Source organism: Erithacus rubecula (assembly GCF_903797595.1).
Source record: "Erithacus rubecula genome assembly, chromosome: 11".
Taxonomy (NCBI): Eukaryota; Metazoa; Chordata; class Aves; order Passeriformes; family Muscicapidae; genus Erithacus; species Erithacus rubecula.
Window position 1 is genome coordinate 14,423,292 of NC_136663.1, and position 25,083 is coordinate 14,448,374.

The window sequence follows — 25,083 nt, forward strand, 5'->3', positions numbered from 1 at the left end:
TTCTGTCAGAAAACAAAGTCTTCTGCTTCTGGAGTCTGTTGATGTCCTGTCATTACTGAAGTATAATTTCAAGATTTAATACCATTACAAGTTAAGCATTATTGCCTGCCTTCAAGTGTTAAAAATGTTTAACATTCTTAACAGCTCCCCACAGCTTACAGAGACACTGTTTTTCAGTTATTTTTCAAAACCTTGGGCCTTTGACTGTGCATTCAGAGTAGCTGTGAATATTTTAAGTCCAGGTATGTCTAAATGGTAGAATATTCCTACTTGAGTGTGTTTGCTGTAACACAGTTTTGAAGCTCACCAGGTAGAAGCTGTAGTTGTATCAAAGAATACTTTTTTCCTGAGTTTTGAAATTTTGCTTCAATGAGAATGTCTATCTGCATAAGATTGTGGAGTAAACAAATATTATGTCATGGCACTACCGACATAGGGATGGAGGGTAGGCTGTCCTGGGAAAGGTACTTGGAAAAAATAGACTGTTTCTCAGGAAAGGAGAAGGCCTATTCCTGGAAATGCAGTCAGCACTAAGGGAATATCTTTCAACACTAATTTGGTTTTAAAGCAAAGAGATGATTCTTCCTTACTGTACTTTTTGTACTGCTTTAGGTTGGAGGATTTAAATGCCTGATTTTTGTGTAAAATCCTATTTGCCAGCTAAAGGCTAACTTAAGGAGAAGAAAAAGTGAAATGTGGAAGTATGTATAAGTGTTCAGTTTTCAGACCACTGATTGTAGCTGTGTTGTCATAAATGTTACAGGTATACCAGGAAAGATAGTTGCTCCTGTGGGAACCTGTGTGCTTCTGTCCCTTAAGGGAAGGCATTCTAAAGATGTTAACCTGCCATACCTAAGCTTTGAACAACCGAGTGGAGGAATTCAATATCCCAGAGCTTTGTGCCTATGGATTCAGGAATGCTGCTCAGAGGTCAGCTAGTGATGAGTAGAGGAGATGCAAGCTACTGTATTTACTCAGATTTTCACCTAGCTGTACGACATAGCTGAGTTGGGGCTTGTGAACCCCTGTCCTTGCTTTGTGTATATGTTCTAGCTGGTTAAAAAGCCTGTCTCAGAAGGGTTTGGGCTTTCTGTTGACATCCTTCATCAAATGCAGGATGTGACCAGTGCAAGCCCAGAACTGTGGCAGCAAGAAGTAACAGCTCAACCTATGGCAGAATTTAGTGGTATAAATGTCTAACTTGAGCTTAGATGCATCCAAAAGCAATGTTTGTTACTACTCCATACTGTTCCAGGTTATGACAACAAACTAGAATTGCATTTACTCTTTGAGTGTGTTTGCTCTACTGTTGGGAAGGTTGGTGGCCTTTGAAGTGAGAATAACTTGAAAATACAAATTTGTGAGAGACTATAATTTAAACACTTTTGTTGCTTGTACTTGAATAGACTGGAGTATTGTTTGTAGTTGGAGAGTGGAGGAGAAGCTGATAAAGCTTCAAGTTGGTTCATCAGAATTGGAAAAGTTTAACTTGTGACAGTTGGTGATAGATCAAAGTGTCAGATTCTAAATTGTGTATGTCAACTTGTACAAATGCAATCTATGTTTTTGACCAACTCCCTAAGTTTCATGTGCTGAATTTTAACATGAAAATGGTCTGCACTGGCATAATAGTGAAGCTAATGACTATTCTATCACCATGCTCTCTGAGGTGCATGTAACTTTGGATAAATACATGTAGTAGTTGGAAACTACCTTCTGTGTAGTACACAAGACTTCCATGTAGCTTTGGATTAGAGCAACAACCTTGCCTTTCTTTTTTGTCTAGGTGACCATACTCACTGGGATGTCTCTCAAGAAATGTAGTTGGGATTCTTAGCTTCCATCAGTACTTGATATTCTTTGGGAGATACAGTGGAGCTCAGCTGAGCAACTGCACAGTGCAGACTTGTGGCTCTGATGCCCTCAAGTATGGCCTGTTTGTTTTTTCTTCTTAGTCTGTGCTGTAACTTCAGTAGTAAGTTAAATATTGTATGAAGACTTATATGGAAGTGCAATCATCACTAAACATAGAATTAATGGAATTACAAAAAAAACCCAAAGAACAAATAGGTGTTTGGCTCAGAATGTCTGTCATACTTGAATATGTACATGCCACATTTGAAGTGTTTTTCTTGAAAATGAAAATGTGCTTCTGAAACTCAGGCTTTTATCATGCAACTGTTTAATATAATAAATACTACCATGTTAGTAATATGCTAGTGGCATATTCTGCCCTTGATATAAGAAAAAAACAACTCTAGACTTCTGTTTTGAAAATTCAATGTCAGATGCTTTATCTCCTCCACTTTCCAACAAAATAGACATTTAATAGGAAGTAGTTTCAATTAGTTTTTCATAGATAGCTGCATGTTTGCAGAGTGGTGTTTTCAGTTCTCAGTTCTGTGGAAGAAGTTTGGGTTGGACAGATCAGGCTTTTTTCAAATAGTAGTACATGATGTCTGTGTCCCAAAACTGATCTGTCAAGGGAGCCTTTAAATTCAGAGTAAACATACAGATAAATTTTGAATAGCATAAAGTAAAAATCCAAAGTCAGTGCAATTAATTTGGCATCTTTGGTAGCTCGTGGGAGTTGAGTGCTCTCCTAGCACCTCATCCCAGTAGTTGATGGGAGAAAATATGTATTTCCAAGACTTGACATGGGGAAATGGAGGTGTAAAGATACTGGGATTACTAGAATGCTTTTTTTTGCTCATTAATCATATGTGGGATGGGGATATGCATGCTCCCAGCAGAGTGTCTTTGTTTTGCAACAAAGATGGAAGAGTAAGAGAGGCTGCAGCCTTTAGGAAATATGTACATTTTCCATTTGATATGTAGGATACTCTGCATAGGGGAGGGAAGAAACTGGGTTCACTTCTGGGTCTTTTCTGGTATTTTTTGCCTTTTTTTTCAAGCCTGTCTACTTCATATTTTTTATCTTTTCCTGAAGCCACTCTATTCTGTGTTTTTTTTACTAAAGTGTTGTAAAGAGTTATTTTATCTTGTGCAGTGATGAAGCTGCCCTTTCCAGTTAAATACCTTTTTGATTGTCTTCCTTACTAGTGCATTTTGTTAAATGGCTTATAAGAGGATGAGAGTAAAGAGGATGATGTGGAGTAGTTCTGGAGTGTCTTATCGATATTCTTTAAAGAAAAAAATCCAAACCATGAAAATAAGCCAGAAAAACAAGAAATCTTGCATGGGAGTTGAGGGAACTTTGCTTCCAATTCGGTGTCATATTAACAGTATGGGGTTATTTTCATGTTTGCAAAAAAGTATTTTAGGAGTGTAGCAAGATGGATGCATTGCTTTGCTTCAACATATTATATAACTGATGTGTGCACAAAACATTTAGAAGAAACACAGTCTTCCTTTCTTCTCTTCCTCACTGTATTCTTTTTCAGTCCTGGAAAAGGCCATAAGTAATGTGTTGTTTTGGGGGGCAGTAGGTTGTAGGCTATAAAGCATAGTTAATCATTAGTGTTGGATGAAAGGTCACCAGTATAGGAGACAACTCTTTGAGTATTCTGTTTGGGTCACAGAGCAAATTGCAAAAGTGAAGGCTTATCAAACCAGCTATTGTAATATCTACTCCTTAAAGTAATAGTTTTGATCAAGCTGTGGAAAACTTACAGCTCTGCTTCTTCTTTTGAGTGTCTCAGGGTGGTGAAGAGATTGTGTTCTTCTCATACTGCTCTGTATTCATCAGAGAGTGGCAGTTTAGCTGGAAGGTAATAAAAAGCTTTGAACAGACTTGGGCAGTACCTATTGGAACATTTTGTTGGCAAAAAGTAAGTAGCCTTTCTTCCAGCTCTGAAGTGATTGACTATTGACAAGAAATTCAGACTTTGACAAACCTGGCTATGCTAGGACCTTAGGAAAAACACCTCATTAGTGTTAACTTGCTAGTCTTGTGAGCTGTAACATATGGGCGTAGTTGCAGTTGTTCTTGTTCAAGGAAAGTGTGTGGGTAGCCTGGGAAAGATGAGGTAAAAATCATTGGTGAGGTAGAGCAGAAAAATGTCCTAGTGGCACTTGCACATGGAGGGAAGCAGGAGAGGAATTTGTAGCAGGCTTTTTTTTTGTGTGTGAATTTGGTGATGTTTAAGCTTGTCTAGCTTAAAACTAAGACTAAATCTGGTGTCCTGCTAAACAGCACTTCAAAGAGCTCTAATATTTAGTTTTGCTCAAGTTCAGTATCATGTACAATGCCTTGTTCCCACAACATTCTCTCATTTTATTTACTAAGCACTGAGAAGGTGTAAAAGTGGAGTAGACACTTGTCAAAAAAAGTATGCCATAAAGTTGTTTAATTCTTTCATAAAGCTCTGGCTTCTGACAACTTCTTCCATTACTGTAAAAGTTTGAACCTTCCTTAAATGCGATTGTGGGAACTAATATTGTATGTTGTTCTGTGTATTTAACATGAAAGAATAGCTCTGAGCACTGTCAAGTCATGATTGTACAATTAATAGGTTCAGTTTAAAGTCAGCTTAATCCTTAGTGTTTAACAGGTGTTTTTTGGGTTGTAACTTTGTTTTGCTCAGCTTTACACAGAAATTCTTCTGTTTATACAGATATTTGGTAGGCAACTTGCTTCATGATTTCATACAAGGTAAATATCTTTAATTATGCCTGTGTCAGTAATTTGGTATGTGTATTAGAGCTTGCTTCTAATTACATCACTGTAATATAAAATGTAAATGTAAAAATTTTTCTGTGGACAAGATAATGTTTCTGTGGAATATAGTTGCAAGATGCTGCTGGGTTGAACATTGCCCAGTTTAGAAAACTTCAATGTGTTTGAATCCCCTTATTTATTGTTAACAGTGTTCTTGTGATAGCAAAAGATCCATATGCAGATCTAGTGCTGAGGAAGCCGGAAACTTAACCTGTTTTAATTGGATTTCTTCCTCAATTACTGCAATTAAACCATTTCCCAGATTGTGTCATGTGGCGTAGGACTCTTTGCTATGCATTAGGCCTATGACCTTTTCTGTGTAGCATTTGGATGAAGTCTCTGTTCAGAACAGCATAACCTGCTGGAGCCAGTGTGGAAAACAAAGCCTCCAAAGGCATTAGTCTGAATCAGTGCTAGACATCAGTGATTAGGAAAATAACACAAAAGCTCCTGAATTCCTCCTGATTTGTCCCAAACTTTTTAAATTACATTTTGAAGATGCAAAAATCTGAGGACCCATTCTAGGTGAGTAGAAAACAGATGAGTGCCTTCTGTTTGGCCTTGGAAGCTTAAGTTATTTTTTGAATTTTTTGCTTTTGTCTTTGTAGTTTTTTCTCTTTAAGACATGCTGCTATTACTGAACAGTTTTGTAGACTGGTTTAGAGCTGAAGCTGAGTGTTATCAAAATGAAGACTCAATCTTCTGCTTATTTACCTTGTTTTTATAATACCCTTACACCTGTACTCTTGGGTTCATCTGTGGTACTTTTCTAATCCTCGTATACAAGTCAACTGGTTTTTGCATTTCTTTTTCCTGTGACATGCAGTCTCTGAATTTCTTCAGTCTAATAGCTGATTAAAGTTTTTTGGTTTTGCCTGGACCCTTTTAGTTGTGTAGGAGATTGCAGAGATATTCTTGCATTAATTTAGACTTGGGGTGACCAAACTGCATTTTACTAGCCACTGAATTCAATAGGTATCTCAGTAATTTAAGACAGCTTGGCAGAAGTTGATTAGGAATTTGGCAGGTCTCAGAAAACCTTCCATGCTGGAACCTGGGGCATGTATTGTCTAACAGGCTCTGCAGGTAGGACACGGCTGTGCACTGCATCACTGTTTGTCTTGTGCTATTGCACTTGGTTTTGCTTAGGGGCCGTGTGTGCCAGATGCAGTTGAATAGCAAACTGCAAATAAGGCACCATCTGGTCTATAGTATTAGAATAGGGAAGAGGCTTGGTATTTGAGCAGTAGGTTCTGCATTCAGACTGGTGGTGTCAGAAAGTGCAGCTATGCAGCCTGAAGACAGCTGGGCATTAAGCATTGGGCAGGGCAGATGTAGAGTGGGTGATAGTTTTGAGTACCTCTTGGTTCACTTGCATGAAAGTACTGAAATAAGCTAATAAATTGAAATTTGTACAAATCACTCAGCTGTTCTTTTCTTTTATTCCTCTGGTAATAAGTACCTCCTTTCCCAACTTTGCCACACCTGTTTTACTTGGTCTTAGCTTGACCACCTGCTTCTGACTCGCCTTCTTTTCTGGCAGTGTCACTGATCTGTACTTCATGAAGAATTCTGTGCTTTGATTCATGTTATCTCACAGAAGATAAAGTTCCTCATTCGAATGAATTCCTGTCTTCTGAGTAGAGTCTTCATTCTTGCCAGACAATGTGGTTTTGTGTTTGTTTTGGGTTTTAAAATTTTATTGTACTGTTAGTGAAAGCTTAAACCTCAGTTCAGATAGTGACTTTTGGCCCCTACTAAACAAGGGTTTCTAGATAATCTGAAAATGAAGATCAGGTAAGATTTTACTTTTGTTGCTTATGATGTTTTTTAGTTAAAAGTCTGCAAGAAAGAACTCGCATCTGTTCACTTTATGTACAAACAGCATGGTTTTGGTCAGAATTTGGCTGTTGGAGAATGCGTTATTTTCTGTTGGAGAGACCTGCTTTTGTTTGATTTTTTAAAAGGGAAAAGAGCTATTTTCATTGTTATTACAAGTTGAAGCTATACTTCTGTGAACACCTGGTAGCAGAATTGCATCCTGAGTCTCTCATAGTGTAGACTTTGTCAGTAAGTAGCAGTAGTGACAAGTAGTTTTGAAGGTCCTGTAGAGGTGAAGTCAAGCTCTTGCTGTAGGACTCATTTGGCAGAAAAATTTTGCTCTGTGTACAGAAGTGTACAGAAGATGAAACTTTGAACATATTTATTCCTCACTTTTCCATTGTTTCCCATTGCTGTACTGGAAGGGAAAAAGACCTGTCAAGAAAGATCTGGAACCTGGTTCAGTATTTTGCAGCAAACATTTGCTGTTGTTTGTGTGTGCCTGTTTCTCTGTGTGGTCTAACAAATCTTGTGTTACTGACATGGCTTAAAACCTCTGGGCTGCTTCTTAAGCTGAGCTGTCACTGGCTTGCAGCTTTCCAGATCAGACTATTCCTTGATATAGATATAGATTTGATGCGGGAGTTGCTGGGTTTTTATGATTTTGTAATCTCTTTATCTCTGTAGTAAAAAACTTAACTGCTGCAGTGTTGACTGGATTATGCAACAGAACTTAATGTTTAGCTGGTTAAGAAGCCACAATAATATAGATCATTGAATTTAGACTGAGAAACTACAGGTACTGTAAACGTGGAAATATTTTCTTGAAGCTTGGAGTCCTGGCACTCTGCCACAGAGAGAGCATTCCCTTCCTTTTGTTAACAAATTCAAGTCAGACCACGTACTAGAGGAAAACTTGTCACTGAACTAGTTTGGACGTGTTAAGAACAGTGACATGGAGAGATATCAAATTTGGTTTATTTGGAGAAGAACAACTTGAATATTTGAATTTTTTTTAACAAGGGCAAATTATTTGAATGAAGTAGTGAGTAAATGTTCTAGGAGATTATTTTTATAGTTAACTCTTTATTACTTGTGCACCTGAAATCAAGAAGAATAGTTGTTGTTGACAGCACTTTCAATACATAATGTAAAACTACAGAGAAGTTAGAGGAAAAAAAATGAAATGCTTTGTGTTTTTTCTAGTTTCTCCTTTGGATGAGGATCAAAGATCTGGCTGATGCGTGTGTTGTTTTGGGAACCAAAGTGCACTCCAAAGAGTAACACAAATTGTAATATTTCAGTTCTTGATGAACATAAAAGATAGAAAGCAGCAATGTGGCAGAACTGTAGAAGGATGCCCTCAAGAGACCATTATATTTTTTTCATGCAGCTTCCCTAATTTTTCTCCTCAGACTGCAGTTTGTTTTTCCAGAGGAAAAAAAGGACTATAGGAGTAAAAGCTTTTACTGTCTTAATGTTCTCAACCACCTCTGAACCCTTGCAATATTTCAATTAAGATTTAGACCTGGTTTTGATTTCTCAGTACACAAATGCAAAGATTTTTTTTTTTCCTTCAGTAACAAAATGAACCTCTGGATTCTTGTGTACTGTGAACTAGGAACACCAGTTGTACAGTATTACCTGATACACCTCAACTTGCCCTTGTATACTGTACAAGCTTTTGGGTTTTTTCTTCCTTTAAACTATTTAGATGAGTGGGAATGTTCTGCTGTGTTAACTTCTACAGGTGCTTAATTCAGTCTTTTTTAGCTAACTTGTGGCCTTCCCCTCTATCCATAGGTTTCTCTTGTTTCTTCAGCTGACAAGTTAATTGTATTGTTAACTGACAGTGGTACCTGTACTTCTTGGTAATTTTGAGTATTTGTATTGACCTATTTGCAGTTTTGATTTGACTTCTCTGCAGCCCAGAAGGACTTACTGAGGTTTGGGCTGTGGTGTAAAGGCCAATCCACTGTTTTCTTTCTAAAGGAGTGATGGTTGTCACTTCTCTGTAATCTTAATGAAACAAATTTTTACATTTCTTCCAGGTCCCTGAAGAAGTCTTTAGTTTTCTTTTCCTATACCAGGTCCATTGAAAAGTCTCTGCTGTCTCAGACTTGAAATTCAATTGACCTGCTTGAAGCAGGGTAGGCTATTCAGCTTCTGCAACTCAGTCATTGTCACAGAACTGTTCTTAACAACACTGAAACATGTGATGTGTACATAGATTTTTTTATTTTTTTTTTTCTTAAACAATACTTGACTTTTCATATCTTCCAGTCCTCTCAGGAGGACAGTAGCCAGAAGTCAGTAGGTTAATGTGCTACTTTGCTTTCTTGGGGTCATGGCATGGATGACCTTTTGGATCACATAATCCTGACAGCCTGGTCATTCCTCTAGGGAATAATGCTGTGCATCTTTTCAGAGGTGTTTTCAGTGTTCTTGTCACCTGTGGGAACTTCTAAATCTTCTGGTTGCAGATAATGAGTATTTGAACTTCCAGTTAGCAGTAGGACATGACAAACATGGACTTTTTTGCTCTTCACCCTTCCTCTTTCATACGAAGACTTTCTTGTCCTAGTTTTCTCTGTCATTAGACAATATATACATAAATGCAGTCTGAAAACTTCCCTAGTAAGGCTCTTAGCCACTCATTTTGCTTTTCTGCTGAGGTGGCCTTCAGCACTGCTGCTGTCTTGGCTGGAAGGGTAGACAAGGGCTGACCTCTTGAAAGCCTGGGAAAGGGAAAGCTGACTTCCTAATGTAGCAAGGCCCAAAGTTTGCCTTAATTTTCTTGTGGCTCTTTGTTGTCAAGACAGAGGAACAGGGAATAACTTCTTTTCCTTGACTGATTTATTTTACTTTTTTTCTTTCTATTGAAATCAGCCTATTGATTCCAGAGAAGCTAAATTATAAAAAACTCTTCCACTGTAAGTGAATCTAGGGAGAATTATTTTACTGAAATTTTTCTCTTTTTTGTTGGCAACTTGGAAAATTATTCTCTGGCTAAGAACTTATGTATTGTCTGAAGTTACTCAGTGTAAAAAATGAGCATATGAGCTGGTCCTAATTATAATCTCTTCAGAGACTGGGCTCCTTTGAAGTGAGTAGCTTACATGCCCATTCTTCTTACTTCTTCCTTTTAGTCCAGGTTATGGGATTGTGCTTTTGAGGAACCAAAGGGGAGGGAGGTCTTTCTGAGTTCTGTGTGAATGCAGTGTGGAGCTGGGCCATACTTAGATCTTTTCTCAGAGCAGTTGTCCTTGGAAGGGATGAGGAGTGTGTCATTGGGTATGTGTACATCTTAGATCTGAGGTCTCAGGTTGCTTGAACTGACGTCTATAGCATGAATTTTTAAAGTTTCTGATATTCTGGTAGTGTCTTCTTTGCATACTTTTATATATGGCAAGACTTTGATACCTTAATTTGTGATTTTTTTTTTTTTGTTTTTGTTTCCCTTTTCCCTTTGTGCGGGGTAGCTCTTGTGACTCACCTCTTGCTCAGGACTCAGTGTGTTTTGTCAAAATAGTTAGCAATTGTCATTTCTCATGGTGAGAGCTGTGTAGTGTAATTGGAGATCCTACTTTCAGCAGATGGTTGGTCCATATCATCTCAAGAGATTCTTTCCAGCCAAGGCTTTTTAAAATAATTCTGATTTAATTTTTGTACTTAGTTGAACTCTGCATCAAAAAGACATCTGGTCCAAAGAGGAGTTTGCCTCTCTGAATGCTGTTAAACTCTGCTTGTCTTCCAATTTATACCTTATTAATGTCTTCAAAGAGAAGTGACAAAAGTGATATAGCTATACAAATCTGCCAGAGTTGTAGAAATCTTGTTCCTTACAACTGTATGTGCTTGTTTGCAGAAGAAACTTCCTTGATACCCATTTGTCTATCATCTTGGCAGTGAGGTATGTTACATCATTAGAAGGCTGTAGAGTCTTGTTTATCCTGGAGATTTTAATGTGTGTACTGAATTTGCTGTACTTTGGATGTCTGTGCATGCAGTTCTGTGTGTGTAGTTCTCTAGTTCTTCTCTAGCATTGGAGAAGGAAAATACAAAGAGAATATGGTCCAGCTTATTATGTGATTCAGTATGGATTTTGTGTGGTTTTTGTATTAAAGGAAGTTATTCTGGTAAAAGTCACCATGTGAATTCTACATCATTAGATGCAATGTAGCAGGGAAGCCTCTGCACTCTGGCATCCTTGAATCTTGAATACAACTTATGGTTATTCATGGGGATAAGGTAGAAATGGGAGCAGATAAGGAAATTAAGTGTTAGCTCGGTCTTCCTATGTTGAAAGAAGAAAAGCTTGTCATTTTCTTGAGGCTCAGTGGTTTCATGCAGCTGAATAACTCTGGATTTGCATGAATGCAGATGAAATATATATATACCTTCCTGTGCCTTAGAGCACCTTGCAGTTCATGGGAGAATGTATTTTCCCTTTGCTTGTGTATAGAAATTTACTGTCAGGAAGAAGGGAGGGATGATGAGAGTTTAGGACATGTGGCAGAAAACTTCTCTAGGAATTTTTCAGTATGTTAAATCCCTAAACTCCCCTAAAATTCTTCCATGAGCCACATCTACAAGAAGGGACCAGAGGCTGCTAAACTGAAAATACAAACTTCTGCCTTTGTGGAGCTTTAAAATCTGTTTAAGGTGAGGACCTCAGTGGAAAAAGAATGAATAGCTCTTGAATTTGGAGAGTATAGGGAGGGAGAATATTGTGTCAAAATCAGCTGCAGAAGACAGAATTTAAAGCAACTCTCTGGACTAAAAAGTCATCTTAATTTAAGTGAGCTATTGAAGTAGAAGTAGTAATTGAGTACTTGCAAGTGCTTGCTTGTAAGGCAAGTAAAGAGATGTGTATGTCTGCAGGTTAATGAGGAGAACCTTGTGAACAGTGAGCAAAAATGAGGTGCAGCTGAGATCAGTTGAAAATGATGTAAATCTGAAACAATTCAGCAGTTACTAAACTGTAGGCAGTAATTTCTTCGGTTTAGTCACAATTGAAGTCTGAGCTCTTAAATGTGTTGTATGCTTATATATTTAGAGTGTTGTTTCTATCTTAAATGACAAGATTTATCACAGAAACGGCTGATGAAGTAAATTAATGTCTACATTGAAGTAAAGGAATACAAATATGAAGTCTTAGGTTTAATATTTTCTGCTATGTATGCTGAACTCTGGGTTCTGGCTGGCAGGATGTGCAACTTGCTGGAAGAAAATGTTCTGAACTTGCAAGGTGTATAAACATCCTCCTGTGAAGACAGGATCCTTTGCTCCCGCCCCCCCTCTCCCCCCACTTTTGCCTAATTCTGACTTCAGGGCAGTAAGTCTGTACAATTTTAAGGAGCTGGTTTGTTGCAGCAGCTGCATTATTAAGGCACTGGGTTTTTTGGACTAAACTATAAGAGGAAGGGTGCTGACCAGTGTATTTAGCTCAACCCCAAGCAGGCAGCAGGTATTATGGTGAAGCATTATAGTTGCTTTCCTATACAATAACTAAGACTGTTCTTAATAGTAATCAAATAGTGTTTGCTAAACTCAGAAATACTATGCAGCATAATAAGTGCTAGATAGCAGTGTTATTGCATGGCTGTAGAAGATATGTTGTGAGTTGATGAAATGCTGGTTTTTGGAATTCATCCTCATTTTGAAGAGTCTGCTTATGATGAGAGCCTCTGTAGGCCCATGCTTTGGCATCATCATAGCTAGGAATATGGAGTTATGAAACATTAACTAAAAAGGCTTGTGTGAAGATAATTTTATGCTAGAAGGAGACCTGAGGTTAAAATTTCCTAAATAGCATTGTCTGTTGTTGGAACCATGGAGGTTTGATGGATGATTATAGCTTTTTGTTATTGTGGGTGTGGGGAAGAAGCAGTGTAGTTGAGGAAACTGTCTTAAAATCTGGCAGGACTGCACTGGCACATTCATCTGGTCTCTACTGAGTTGCACTTTATTTTTTTTTTTTGAATGTAGGTGTCTGACAGTGGGAAAGAAACAGAGTGTGTGGAGTGAGCTGTGATCAAGGGATGAGTCTGAATAAGAACAGTTGAGATTTAGAAACCTCTGGGCTCTTCTCTTGTTTTAGGATGTGGAAGGTGCAGTTGTGAAAATGTCTCTTCATTACTTGACTAACTGGGCACATGGTAATGGTGTGGCTTGCAGTGAAACTTATGTTGGCATTTCGATGTTAAAGGTCACAGCTGAATCATAAGTTGCATTGTATTTAAAAGCAATCTGGGAGTCTAGGGCAACAAGCACACAATAAGAATTGCAGTTAAGTTGAGAGGTATCAATATAGAAGATAACTCTGGACATCATTTTTACTTGACAGATGCCTTACAGGATAAAACAGTTGTCGTTTCATTCTTCTACGCAGCTGAAAATACCGTGTGTATGACAACATGTTGTGCTACGTAACTTCTAAGCACAGACAAAGTGTCTGGCTGACCCTGTGCCATGGTTTAATCCCAGCCAGCAATCAAGCATCAGGCAGCTGCTTGCTCACTCCCCCACCAGTGGGATTGGAAAGGGAATTGGAAGGGTAAAAACTAGAAAATGTGTGGGTTGTGAGATAAAGATAGTCTAATAGGGAAAAGCAAAAGCCATGCATACGAGCAAAGGAAAACAAAGAATTAACTGCTTCCCATGGTTGAGCAGGTGTTCAGGCTTCTCCAGAAGAGACAAACACCATCACTCTAAATGTCCTCCCCTTCTTCCTTCTTCCCACTTTATATACTGAGCAAGAAGTCATATGGTCTGAAATACTTCTTTAGTCAGTTTGGGTCACCTTTCCTTGCTGGGTCTTGTCCCAGCCTCCCATGCACCTCAAGCTTCCTCACCAACATGACTAACAGTACAAAAAGCAGAGAAGGCCTTGGTTCTGTCTAAGCACTTTTCACTGATAACAAAAACATCTGTATTATCAAGACTGCTTTATTATCAATGCTGTGTTCAACAGAAATCCAAAATACAGCCCTGTATCAGCCACCCTGAGTAAATTCAAGTCTGTGAGAGACAAAACCAGGCAGATTAGTGTTAAACTCAAGTTTCTGTAGGGAGAGCTAGGATTGCCTGCCTGATATTTTCTTCAGGTGGTGGTGTGTGGAGAAGCCTATGTTTTGGCCCTAGATGGGAAAGTGCATGGTTAAAGTGTGTAGCAGAGGTCTAAGTGAGCGCTGCTCCTTGCAGAATGAAACCTGCTGGAATGTACATTTTAATCAGTGCAAGGTGAGACAATAGTTCTGTGGCTACCATTTTGTACTATAACTGAAAGTTTGACATTGGTGCAGTTTCAGTGCCAGCAGACCGTCATGCAGAAGGGGACACTACCCCTTCCTCTTGGAAAATGCACAAAATGCACTTCATTTCTGATAGGAGAGAGGTAGGTTTTTTTCATTTGGTGTTTGAATACAAGGAAATAAAAAGAGAATGCACAACAACATTTGACAGTGCATGTGACTTCAGCTGGACCCCCTGGGTAGTGCTGAGCCCTTGCTCAGTTTTCAGCCTGGTTAATGCTGGGCTCTGTTTCTTGCATTGCTGTTCTGAAGAGGATGCTACAATTTTAGATCTCTTCAACTTGACTGATCTGGCTACACCAGCAGGCCGGTATGATTTCCAGCAGTTTCAAGCTTATTCTGTGTCATTGTAAATATTTTTGTGCTCTAAAGTATAAGAAGTTGTAGATTGGCGTTGCATCTTACTGAAACGCATTAAAACTTTCTGTTAGTGGAAATCCTGGCATTGGTGAAGGAGTTTGAATAAGAAGAAGCAATTGTGAAGAGGGAAAGTTCACCTTTTGAGTAGTAATGTTTATAGCTTTCTCAGCTTAGTCATCAGGCTTTCTATCTAAGAGGTTCATCAAACAACTATACTTTGTGGAATTGTGTATTTTGTGCTTTACTTAGGTTCTTTCAAGTTCCTAAGCATAAGGTAAAACAAAAAACAAAAACCCAAACGAAATGAAGGTAAAAGTGATTTGTTATTTAAGTCTACTTTCTGTGTTTGCAGTTTGCTGCCGTGTTGGAGCTCTTACTAGAAAAAACATCAAAACTTTCAAAAGATGCTTTTGACCCCTGTGATGGAGTGATTAGAATGGAGAGCAATTCTTCTGCCTAACTTGTATTCTTACTCAATTCCTGGAAATATTTAAAGTATTTCTGGCATGCTAAGTGTGACCCTTCAGTATTAGGTTGTATTATTATAGTGTAACAAGACTGAATCTGAGCCAGCAGAAGCCTGATCAATAATTTCCTGTACTGTGCAGGTATATGGATGATATACATATTCCTTTTAGCATCATGTGAGGTAATGGTTTGCATAATATGAGTTTATATGCCTGGTTTCTTAAGGCCTACTGTAAAACTGCATCATTTAGGATTCTTTCTTTGTCCCCCCCTTCCCCTCTTGTCACCTTTGTTCACTTCTATAGGCCCTTTTCAGAAGAACAGACAATTATGTTCAGCTATTCACTGTTTTTACTGACAATGCCAGATCTTTAAAATTATTTCATTGGAGACATTTGAATTTGAATCTGAAGCTGCAGCATTTTAAACTTTTGTGACAGCCTTCATGTATATTGTGCTCTGGATATAATAGGTACCAAATCAGCATACAGACTGCTGAGTTCTTAAACTTGGGTTATTTCCTTCTTACAGCTTCTTTTTTTCACCTGCAAATACCTTTTTTTTTTTTTTTTTTTTTTTTTTTTTTTTTTTTTTTTTTTTTTTTTACCAGATTCCACAAAATTAGAAACAGTAAAACTGGATTTGCTGGTTGTGGTCCTGTTGCTATGCTCTACATGAAAATACCAATTTAGCACAGGATACGAAGTCACCTCTCTTTACTGAGGAATTAACCAAGGCTTGTTCTTGAAATGTGTTTCTGAGGACTGTGGCTGGGGGGTTATGGTGGTATTCTATAAATAGCTGCCAAAATAGTATCTGTAGACCTCTAAGAGTCACAAAGCAATACCAAAAGTAGTTCTACAAAGCCATCATAGATTATTTAAAAAAAAAATTGTATGCTCATAATCCTTCTGTCTCAAATACCTTTTCCCTTTAATTTAGCTCTCATGAGTATAACTTCCTGATTATAAAGCTAGATCTTTTTTTCTGAATGGCCATGTATCTTGCTTTATGCAAATGAAAGTTGCATAAATCAGACTAGAGAAAGAAGCTGTTTGGAAAGCACCATAGTTAGGTTGTGAATACTGCTGTTTATTCCTGAAATGGGCTTTGTAATCTCCTGCAATGAAAATTAAAATGCTTGAATACTGTTGCTATCAAGTACTGATAACATTGATAAACACAGATTCTCCTAAATTGCGTTTGTCCTGTCTCCTTATAATTAGAGAAGCCTGCTAGAAAAGAAGCGTATCATCACAAAATCATAGAGGAGTTTGTAGTTTGGGTTGGAAGGGATCTTTAAAGGTCATTTAGTTCAGTATATCATCTGCGTGCTGTATATACCAAAACCTGGGTGCTCTGTGTTAAGGTTCTAAATCTTCTTGAGAAGAACCTTGTCCGTGTGTCTTTTAACTAAAAATTGTTTGAAAGTTTTGTCTTCAGTTTTTGCTTAAAAAGTAGAATTTTAGATTTGCCTCTGGAGGTGTGGTGGTGAGTCTTCATACCACATATCTTATGCTTTTCCTCTCTTGTCTTTCAGTGAATGATAGTGTCTAGAAAGGGTATGTCCCTTCAGGAGAGAGGTGCCAATGTCCAACCGGCCTAATAACAATCCAGGGGGGTCACTGCGACGTTCACAGAGGAACACTGCCGGGGCCCAGCCACAAGACGACGCAGTAGGAGGAAGGTATGGCTGCTGTCTGTGAGTGTTCAAATGTCTAACAGTGTAATGGATGTGATCTAGACAATAATGTTTTTCATCTTGCAATCCAAGCATTGAAACTTATATAAAATCTTTTTGCCCCTGAAATGCTACCTGTACTGTTGCTGCGTGGGGCAAACCCATGGATAACTCACTACTATACCAGTTCAGCTAGAATAGCAGTAGCAGAGCTATAGGGGAAAAAAGCTGTTTTCCATAGATTACAGGTAATAACAAATTCTTCCCCCTGTTTCTTCCTTGATATTAAAAATATGGGAGGGGGATGGCAGGGCGAGTCTGTTACTGGGAGTCTGGGAAAATGTGTTCCTCTTGGAGAAGACTGAATAACTGGTACTTTTTACCTTTGTACTGCATATAAATCCTGTGCAGCTGTTGAATAATTCAAGAAAAAAAAAAACGCTTGTCATCATTTAGTATGCCTGATATAGTGAGTAAGCAGACCAGATTGTATTTGCTCTGTGATTGCCTCTGTGGTGCAGAACAAAGATCCTTAAAACTTTTCCATGGATGACTGTAGTGTTACTGCCATGAATGAAGCCTGTATGGGTATAAGTATTTCTTTAACTTTGTTAAAAGATCAGTCTAATGAAGAAAGGTTATGGTGTGATGGTAGGCAAATCTGTCTATAGTCTACTCCCTCAGATACATTAATGATGCAGTTGTTGAATATGTGTACCTTGGGTTTGATTGTTATGGGATGAGTATTAAAATAATACAGATTAGTGGCACAAAAGTTTTTTGCTAAGAAGCAACTGGGCTATGAAGTTTAATGAAGATGAGGTGTACTAGTGTAAGTAGTAGTAGACTTACTAGTGCAAAGTCTAACAGAACAAGTTGAACAACTGTTGAATGGATGAAGAAGGCCAACTTTAAGGAGGTTTGGGGAGAGTGAATTCAGTCTGAAAATTGCATCTTCACTTTCTCTAGTCTGCTGTACAAGTGGAAGAGCAGATGATAAATACAAGGCTTCTCTCCTCAAATAATGCAGGATGAAGTGGAAGCTGCTGCCTTACGTAGCTGGTTATTTTGTAAGCTAGAATTGGTTTTGGAGAATAGCTCTTAACAGAAGCATAGTGTGCCCTTCATTCCCTTCTGCCCATTCTGTGTTGTCTCTGCATCTCAATGGATGTTTAAATTAGGTATTTCCCTACCAACTCTTTTCTTTGATACTGAGCTTCACCTGGGGTGAATAAAGCTCTTCTAGAATAAAGAATTGGAGGCAAGTTCTTTGGTGATGAGATGGGGAATTCTTCAGATATCTACTGTTAGTTCAGATTTTACAGCAGAATGCTAGGGAGAAGCTCCACAGTGAGTCAGACAAACTGAAGAATTTTAAGGGTAGCACTGTTTCATTTTAAGAAAGGAACTCATCTGTTGTTTTGGTGTGTTGTGATTTGTTACGCTGTCATACGATTGAAGATTTCACTTGTCTAAAATGACTGGACTTCTTCCACCCCTCATCAGATCTGTGCCAAAATTCCATGAACAAGAATGTATTGCACTCTTAAACTGTGTTAGACCTCTATCAGAACCAGAGCTCCTTGCTCAAGTCAAGAGAGTGGAAGAAGCTTACAATCCTCCTATTTGAATCTGGGTCTCTTTAGAACAGGACATCCCCTGCCTTTGCATTTCTGAGGAAGCATTTTGAGCTGGCAGAACCTATAAAAAGGCCTGGTTGAAGCATGCTGGTTAATATAAAATTTAAAATTAATTCATCTTTTACTGTCATCAGCATCTCCTTTTTAGTAAAGTGCTGGGCAAAAATGGGTATTCTGTTTTACCAATCTGAGATCTGTCAGGTCCTTAAAATATTTGCAGATGACAGGGAAAGAGAATCAGGCTCTCAGATGAGTTTTTAGTTTTTGGACACAAACCTCACAGGACTCACCCTTCTGTGTATCTAGCATGCAGTGGTATAGTATGTTTCAGTTCTGCTGCTGTGGAGTATACAGGAGGGTCTGGAGTTCACAAGCTTGATGTGTCTTGTTATGCCTTGCTGTACTCCGGTGATAAACACTGCTCTAGCTGCTATATTAAAAAAAAAACCAACCAAATAAACACTGAGCAAAAAATAATGCACGTTTTCTTGCATTGTTTTTTTTGGGATGCCTGAGACAATTTATCTTTGGTCTTTCTTGCATTCATCAGTAAAACGAAACTCTTCAGTTTGAGCTGTAAAATCACTTAGAATAAGCAAACTGTGGAAAGACTAGTTTCAATAATATGCTCATATTGTGCAAATAACTGAACTTGGGATGTATCTATGTTAATATTTCAGTTGGAGCTAGGAATTTTCTTTTGAAGCCAATCAGTCATCCTTACCTGCTGCATTTTGGCTAATGTGGAATGGTCTTGGAGCACTTGAATGGGAATCTTTTTGGATGAAACTAAACTGAAAGTTGTGCTCTGAGAGCAGTTTGTGTATGCTGGCTGCTTATGGTTGTAATCTGGTATGCTTTGAAGTAGAAATCATTGAAATGCAGAGATGGTGGACTCTGATCCTTAATGGCAACTGTCTTGCTTTATAGGTCTTCTGTTGATCCCTACTACTTATTGATGTTATTGTACAGACAGTGTGAGATTTTAGTCAGCACTTTATTAGATCCACATATTTCTTACCCTTCCCAATAAACAATAAACCAATACATGAAGATTAAAAACTCCCAACACTCCCCCTTCCTAATAAAAAAGAGGGAATTAGATAGTAATGTGACTCTGTAGAGGGTTGTTGCTTCATGCCTAAAATTAGCCACAAAGTTTGTAGGCAGACTTAAGGGCCACACCTTCTGAAGTGTTGGAGATTACTTCACTTTGGTCATAGATATGCAATCATAACCCTTCGAGCAAGGACAGGTTTCGATACTGCCTGAACTTGTGTACTTGATTGCATTTCTGCTTTGTATAAATAGCTTTCTCAGTGCTGGAAATGCAACAGCTTCTTTCTTAAAGCTTTTTTGTGGCTGTGGTGTGTGCATTTTTAAAATACAAATTAAGTGACGAAAGCTTGGAGAGTTTATGCAGTTTGTCACTCATAATTTCAGACTTGGATTTGAAGGCCAGTAATCCAAGGTAAGCGGGCTGTATGGCTGGATGGCCTTGTAATAGCCTTAGAGTTGCCTCGATTTCTTTTATGCTCTGGCTGGGTGAGTGAATGCAAGAGACTTTAGTTGATAAAGGTGTTAAGAGGAGAAATCTGCAGTACTAATGTATGTCTTTTTATAATCTTTCACACTTCTACAGCTTAAAGGTCTTTTGTTAAAACTCTGCCAGTTTAACTTGCTGAACTGCTACTGTTTACTTGTATGAAGACCTTGGAACTTCCAAACTTCTTTCTGGTCTGTTCTAAATGCAGAAATCCCCCTCCTGTTGAGTATTGACGGGCTGGCTTAACCTGGAAGTAACAATGCAAACCCATTTTCCTCTAGACTGGGCTTGTTTGATGTCCCCAAAACATCAATGCTTGTGTCACAGTGAGAAAGGGATGCCTGATAGGAGCTTTGAGAGTTTGATTTTGAGGTGTATTGTTCAAAGGTACAAACAATGGTACTAGACTCAAGGAAGTATAGACAGATGCTGTTTATTTGCAATTTGTGCTGTACCAATGATGTGGGCTCTTCTTTAGAAGAAGAGAGAGGCCTGCATTTGAGAAGGGGTATATGAACTGGAGGTGTCATTCCCTCCCCAAGTATGCATGTAAGCAAATTGGCCTTGATGAACTTGGACTAAAGTGATTCTTCACTTTCTGTTGTCAGTAATGATGTTACAATAACTGTTCTTTTGGATTAATTTAATCTCTTGTAGGTATTACAGTTCTTATGGCTTTACTACCATTTTGAAAAGTATTTAGTGCTTACCTCTGAATTTAGAATTACTGTTACAGTGACATTTTTAAGATGGTACAGCATGAACCCTGTCTGAAGCATCTCTTGGAGCACTCTCCATTGAAGGGTGACTCTTTGCAGGTGTTTAAGGAAGCAATGATGATGCTTAGGTTTCCCTTCGAAGCAGTAAACTGAAGCAGATGTGTTAATGAAGCTTTCTTTTCATAGGGGTAGGAGGAGGGGGTGGAAGGTACTTATTGTCATTTTCTTAACTGTATTAACACACATTGTTACCATGTGTGTTGAAGAATTGTGCCCTCCTGGCTTAGGGCCCAGTGATGCCATAGGATTTACTTTGAATGGGAGCAGTTTGGAAGTGGTATTGTGAAGCAAACAATAAGATCTTTTCTGGACATGGAGCAATTGATTGTTCCTTTCAGCTGTGAGCAGTGTTTCACTGTGTTGGTATAGAGTAATAGAAGTGGGCCCGTGTACTAGAACTTTTTTTACCAGTGCTGCAAAAATTACTATTTTTTTATTAATGGCACTAAATGACAGTGGTGCTTCTTGCATAAGGAATCTTTAGGAGTAGTATTTAAGTAGCATGTCACTTGAACATAAATTACTGCTATGCTGTTGTTCTATATGAAAGTAGGATACTTTATAAGCAAATTTTAATGTTTTGGAATAAAATACATACATGCTCTTGTGGATTTGGAATTGAAGGCTAAGTGATAAATGAGAGCCTTGTTGGCTGTGACTTTGGTATAAGCAGAAAGAGTGCTTTTGTTGTAAACAAAATTAGTTTTTTTTTGACCAGGCTTGGTGATATGTTAACTGGTAAGAACTTACTTGAGACCAGTAAAAAAACTAAATATGATGCTTGAATTAGTTGGGAAGACAATTGGAATATTTGAGGAGAGAAAGTAGGTCTTTTTTCATCTGTCCTATCCCTTTTTTCTTAATCTCATTTTTGATAGAAGTAAAAGGGTAGTTTTTGCAGACTTTGTTTGGAAGCATTTAATAGCTCTCTCTCTCAGCTGCTGAGGAACATGACTTAGATTAAACACTTTGTTTATTAACTGACTTCAAAAGGTATGTTTTGGGTTTTTTTAATATGCACAGAGTAACTCTCTGAGAACAGGTTCTTGTTGGTTCTTTATTATGGTTTTGCTCAGGGCTGGCATTTTCCACCATATTGTTTATATAACACAGCAGGCTAAATGGTGGTTAGCTTGTCAACTTCTCTGTGTGTTACTCTAAACTTGAGTGTCTGCCTGTGAATTAAAATGTCTATCAGCAGACAGCTTTGCCCAGTTGAATGAAGCCTTGGAGTTGTTTGTGAAACTGTCTTTAAGTCTGGGGAGGGAAGGAAAGCAAAATACCTCTACAGAACACAACTTGAGGGTGCAGCAGGAGCTCAGTCTTTCTGGAGCTGCCCCTGAGAGTGGAAATGGATGAATGCAAGTTCATAAATACTTAGCTCATCATTTTTGTCATTAATGGGGAACTTAGTTTCTCAAAACACTTGTTGCTAGAATCACAATTCTTAATGAGTGGTACTGTTACAGAAAAGACTGAAGAACTTGTAATGGTAAGTTACAAGTGAAAAGCCTCAGATTATAGTAAAAGTACTCATAGTTTGCAGCCTTAAAATCAGCCTTCTAGCTGTGCATGTATCTTTTATAGCACTTCATTGCTCTGCAAGCATTGCTCATTCTGAGCTTTACAGACTATTCTAACTACTTTTGTATGTGAGTTAACTTTTTTAAGGAGACCTTAAGTAAACTTGCATCTTAAATATAAATTGGGACAATGATACTTGTTGGTATATGGTTAAAGTTTTTACCTTAATCCTATAATCAAATTCTCAGTGTTCTTGTATAAAGCTGAGAAGAGTTTGTCACATTCCTGTTTACTGACATGATAGCACAGTTGCTATTGTATTGTGGACCTTCTGTTTGCAATATATGCAAGGTGAATGATTAAACTCAGAGTGAGAAGTGAGAGCACAGTAGGTGTTTTAAAATAATTGTTTAAAATTCTCCTCAGTTGTGACTCTCCACTTGTGATGTTTCTACAGCAACCTTTCTGCTCAGAAGGCTGTTTGTACTGATTGATGGATAAAGAAAGCAAAGCAAATGTTAGTACTCTGAATGTATTCATGAGCCCTAGGATATGGCTGTAGCTTTAATAGTCCACACAAATTGGACATTGGTATGAATGTGTATTTGTGAAACTTGTAAGAATTGGTTTAAATGTAAAACGGGGGGAGCCAGAAACAAGTGGAAACTCTTCAGTGTGTGTTTTGCATCTCTTGTTTTAGTAGTATTTTACTTGAAAAGTCCTTCAATTATTGTGTTTTGTGAATATCTAAAGCAAAACAAAGATCTTTACAGGGAAGTAACCTTTTAAAATGTACTTCAGAATAAATGAACCCTGATCAGTTTAGCTTACATAAAACTTGAGATTTCTGCCAAGTATAAGTTATGTAATAATGTCTGTTACTCCCATAATAAAAACATTTCTTGGGGAAAATTAAATTTCACGCCTTAATCTTTTGTTGGGAAAAGGAAAATCCAAACACTCAAGATTAGGTGGAACATTCCCAAGTTTACCTTGATGGAGTTTGCTATTGACCTTAAGATCTGACTGTTTTATTTCACTTACTTTTGATAGTAAACAATATTTCTTACAGTATGGTAAATAAAAATTAATTACTGAAGTAGGAAGAAGATGCTGTTAATTTAATATTTTTGGACTGACACACTCTTAGATGGGGCACAGAAAGTGTTGAATATGTATTATGTGCTTTCATCTGAGTAACTGCCTAAGTGAGAATAATTCACAAGAAAGCAGAAAGAGGAAATTTAAAAAGAAAAATTCATATTACTGAAGTTTTACTGTTTTGACTCTAAGCAAATTAGCATTTGGTTATCATCTGGATGGTTAGACTTGGTACTTGTTTTCTACTGAGATTCAAGTGTGTGTTGAAATCCTGAAGAGGATGGGGAAGCTTTCTGGTCATTAGTATACTTAGCTCTGCATTTACTACTAGATTTCTTGCATTTCATTGGAAGAAGCTATTGTAAAGCTTATAGAACTCTTACCACTTCCAGTCAGTAAGTTGGCCTAAACTTTGATGTGTGGATGATGGGTTGAAGCAGGACACTTCAATGGCAAGTCCACATTCCTCTACATCCTCCATGGATGTTTGCAGAGCTCAGCTTGGAAGATCTCTAGGCCTAGGTTAGTAGCATATGACCATGTAATCAGTGGTTCTTCAACTTTGAAGCATTGCTTTTTTCAGCATTAATACTAGGCTAGTTTGAGGTTTTTCAAAGGTTAGTGATTTTTGGGGCTTCTGTATGGGTAGGATATGTGCAGCAGAGTTTCCCTGGTACCATCTGAGTCCAAAGTGCATTTATCCAGGCAAGTGAGATGTCTCTTGCCTTAGCAATTATTTATACTGTCCTGTTTTAAATGCTGATGAGCACCCTCTTCTGAGTCTTGCAGATGGAAATTCTGAGTGGGTTTCAAAGTAAATGTGAAATATATGAAGATGTAACTTAAGTTACATTTTACCCATGGTGTATAGTGTTATCTTTGTCCTTCAGTCAGAGCACATACAATGAACCATTTCTTTGCATGCAGCTGAGAGCTGCTTATAAGACCTCTTACAGCTTATCTGTGTGAAACTCGTTCCTGTCTCTGACATCACAAGTTTCCTGTCTCATTTGACTGCCTTCATTGGTGGTGTGCATTTCTTCATTTCTCCTACTTCTGCTGTTACCAAACAGCTCTCAGTCCTTTGAACTGGTGGATCTTGCAGCCAGAAAATAACTGGTATGATTGAGCTTTCCTACCAAGTGGAACTGGCTGCGTTCCCGTTCTGAGCACTTGAGTTTTTTTTAAACTGAAGAGCAAAGATGTAAATAATCGTAACTGTATGAAGTCCTAATGTCTAGAATCTGATGGTAGATGAATATATATCTATTTTTGAGAAGACATCTTTGACAGATGCTCTAGTCTTGTGCTTTACTGTGCTGGCTTAATGCTTAAGTGAATAATTCAGTAATCTTGCACAACAGAAAGATCTGAACTTATCTGCAAAACTCAGATGTAAGAAGATGTTTTATTCATTTAAAATGACTAAATAATTGTGTGCTTTGCAAAACAGTTACACTGGTAGTGATTTGTAACTGCATCAGGTGGTTCTTTTGAAATGCTGCTTTAATATCAGGAGCTGATATGGAAAAACTTGTAGCTGTAAATTAAAGTGTAAATGTTCCAAAAATGAACAATATTCCTACAGGTCTGTTATCTGCATCTTGGAATCCTGATAGCTTTCTGTTTTGACTTTCTGCTGACAGGTCACATTTAGGGCAGGCAAAACATAAGGCACATAGCCCTCCTGAGAGTAGAAAATCTATTTCAAAGACACCCAAAGTGCAGTCTAATACTACTTCTGAGCAGTCCAAGGGACACTTTTCTAAAAGGTAATTGTTCTTCATATTCATATGTTAACCAGTGTTATCTGCACTTCAAAAATTCGTATAATTTTTGAGTTATACAGAGTTCTAATAAAATTATGACTAATGGGCATTTAACTAATCTAGGTATTGCATTCACTGGATATATTTCAGTGTTTCCAATTCTGTTTTTTCTTTTTTTGATTCACCAACTAAGAGAATTCCATCAGTGATGGGGAGGAAATTATTTCTGCATAACTAGTCCTGGAATACTTGCAAGGTCTTTCTCCCATTCATCTGCTTCATGTTGGGGGAAGATTGCCCAAGGAGTTTAGAGCAAAGTCCAATATGAATTGAAAAGTCAGTTATCTAAAGTAGGCCTGTGTTCAGGGTAATCATCTTGGTATTGCTTATCTGCTCT

General features: G+C 38.0%; 1 protein-coding gene across 14 annotated transcripts in view; it reads left to right on the forward strand.

The window, feature by feature from the left end:
- The window catches only part of TRIP12 (thyroid hormone receptor interactor 12), a 78,563-nt gene that overhangs the window by 10,544 nt on the left and 42,936 nt on the right, over positions 1-25,083 (forward strand). For 11 of the 14 annotated variants that reach the window (XM_079315592.1, XM_079315583.1, XM_079315595.1 and 8 more), the window contains exons 2-3: positions 16,187-16,333; positions 24,564-24,689. In XM_079315592.1, the coding sequence (XP_079171718.1) occupies positions 16,236-16,333; positions 24,564-24,689 (224 nt within the window). In that variant the 5' untranslated portion in view covers positions 16,187-16,235. The remainder of the gene's footprint in view (positions 1-16,186; positions 16,334-24,563; positions 24,690-25,083) is intronic. The other 3 variants (XM_079315585.1, XM_079315586.1, XM_079315588.1) reach the window with 1 other exon arrangement.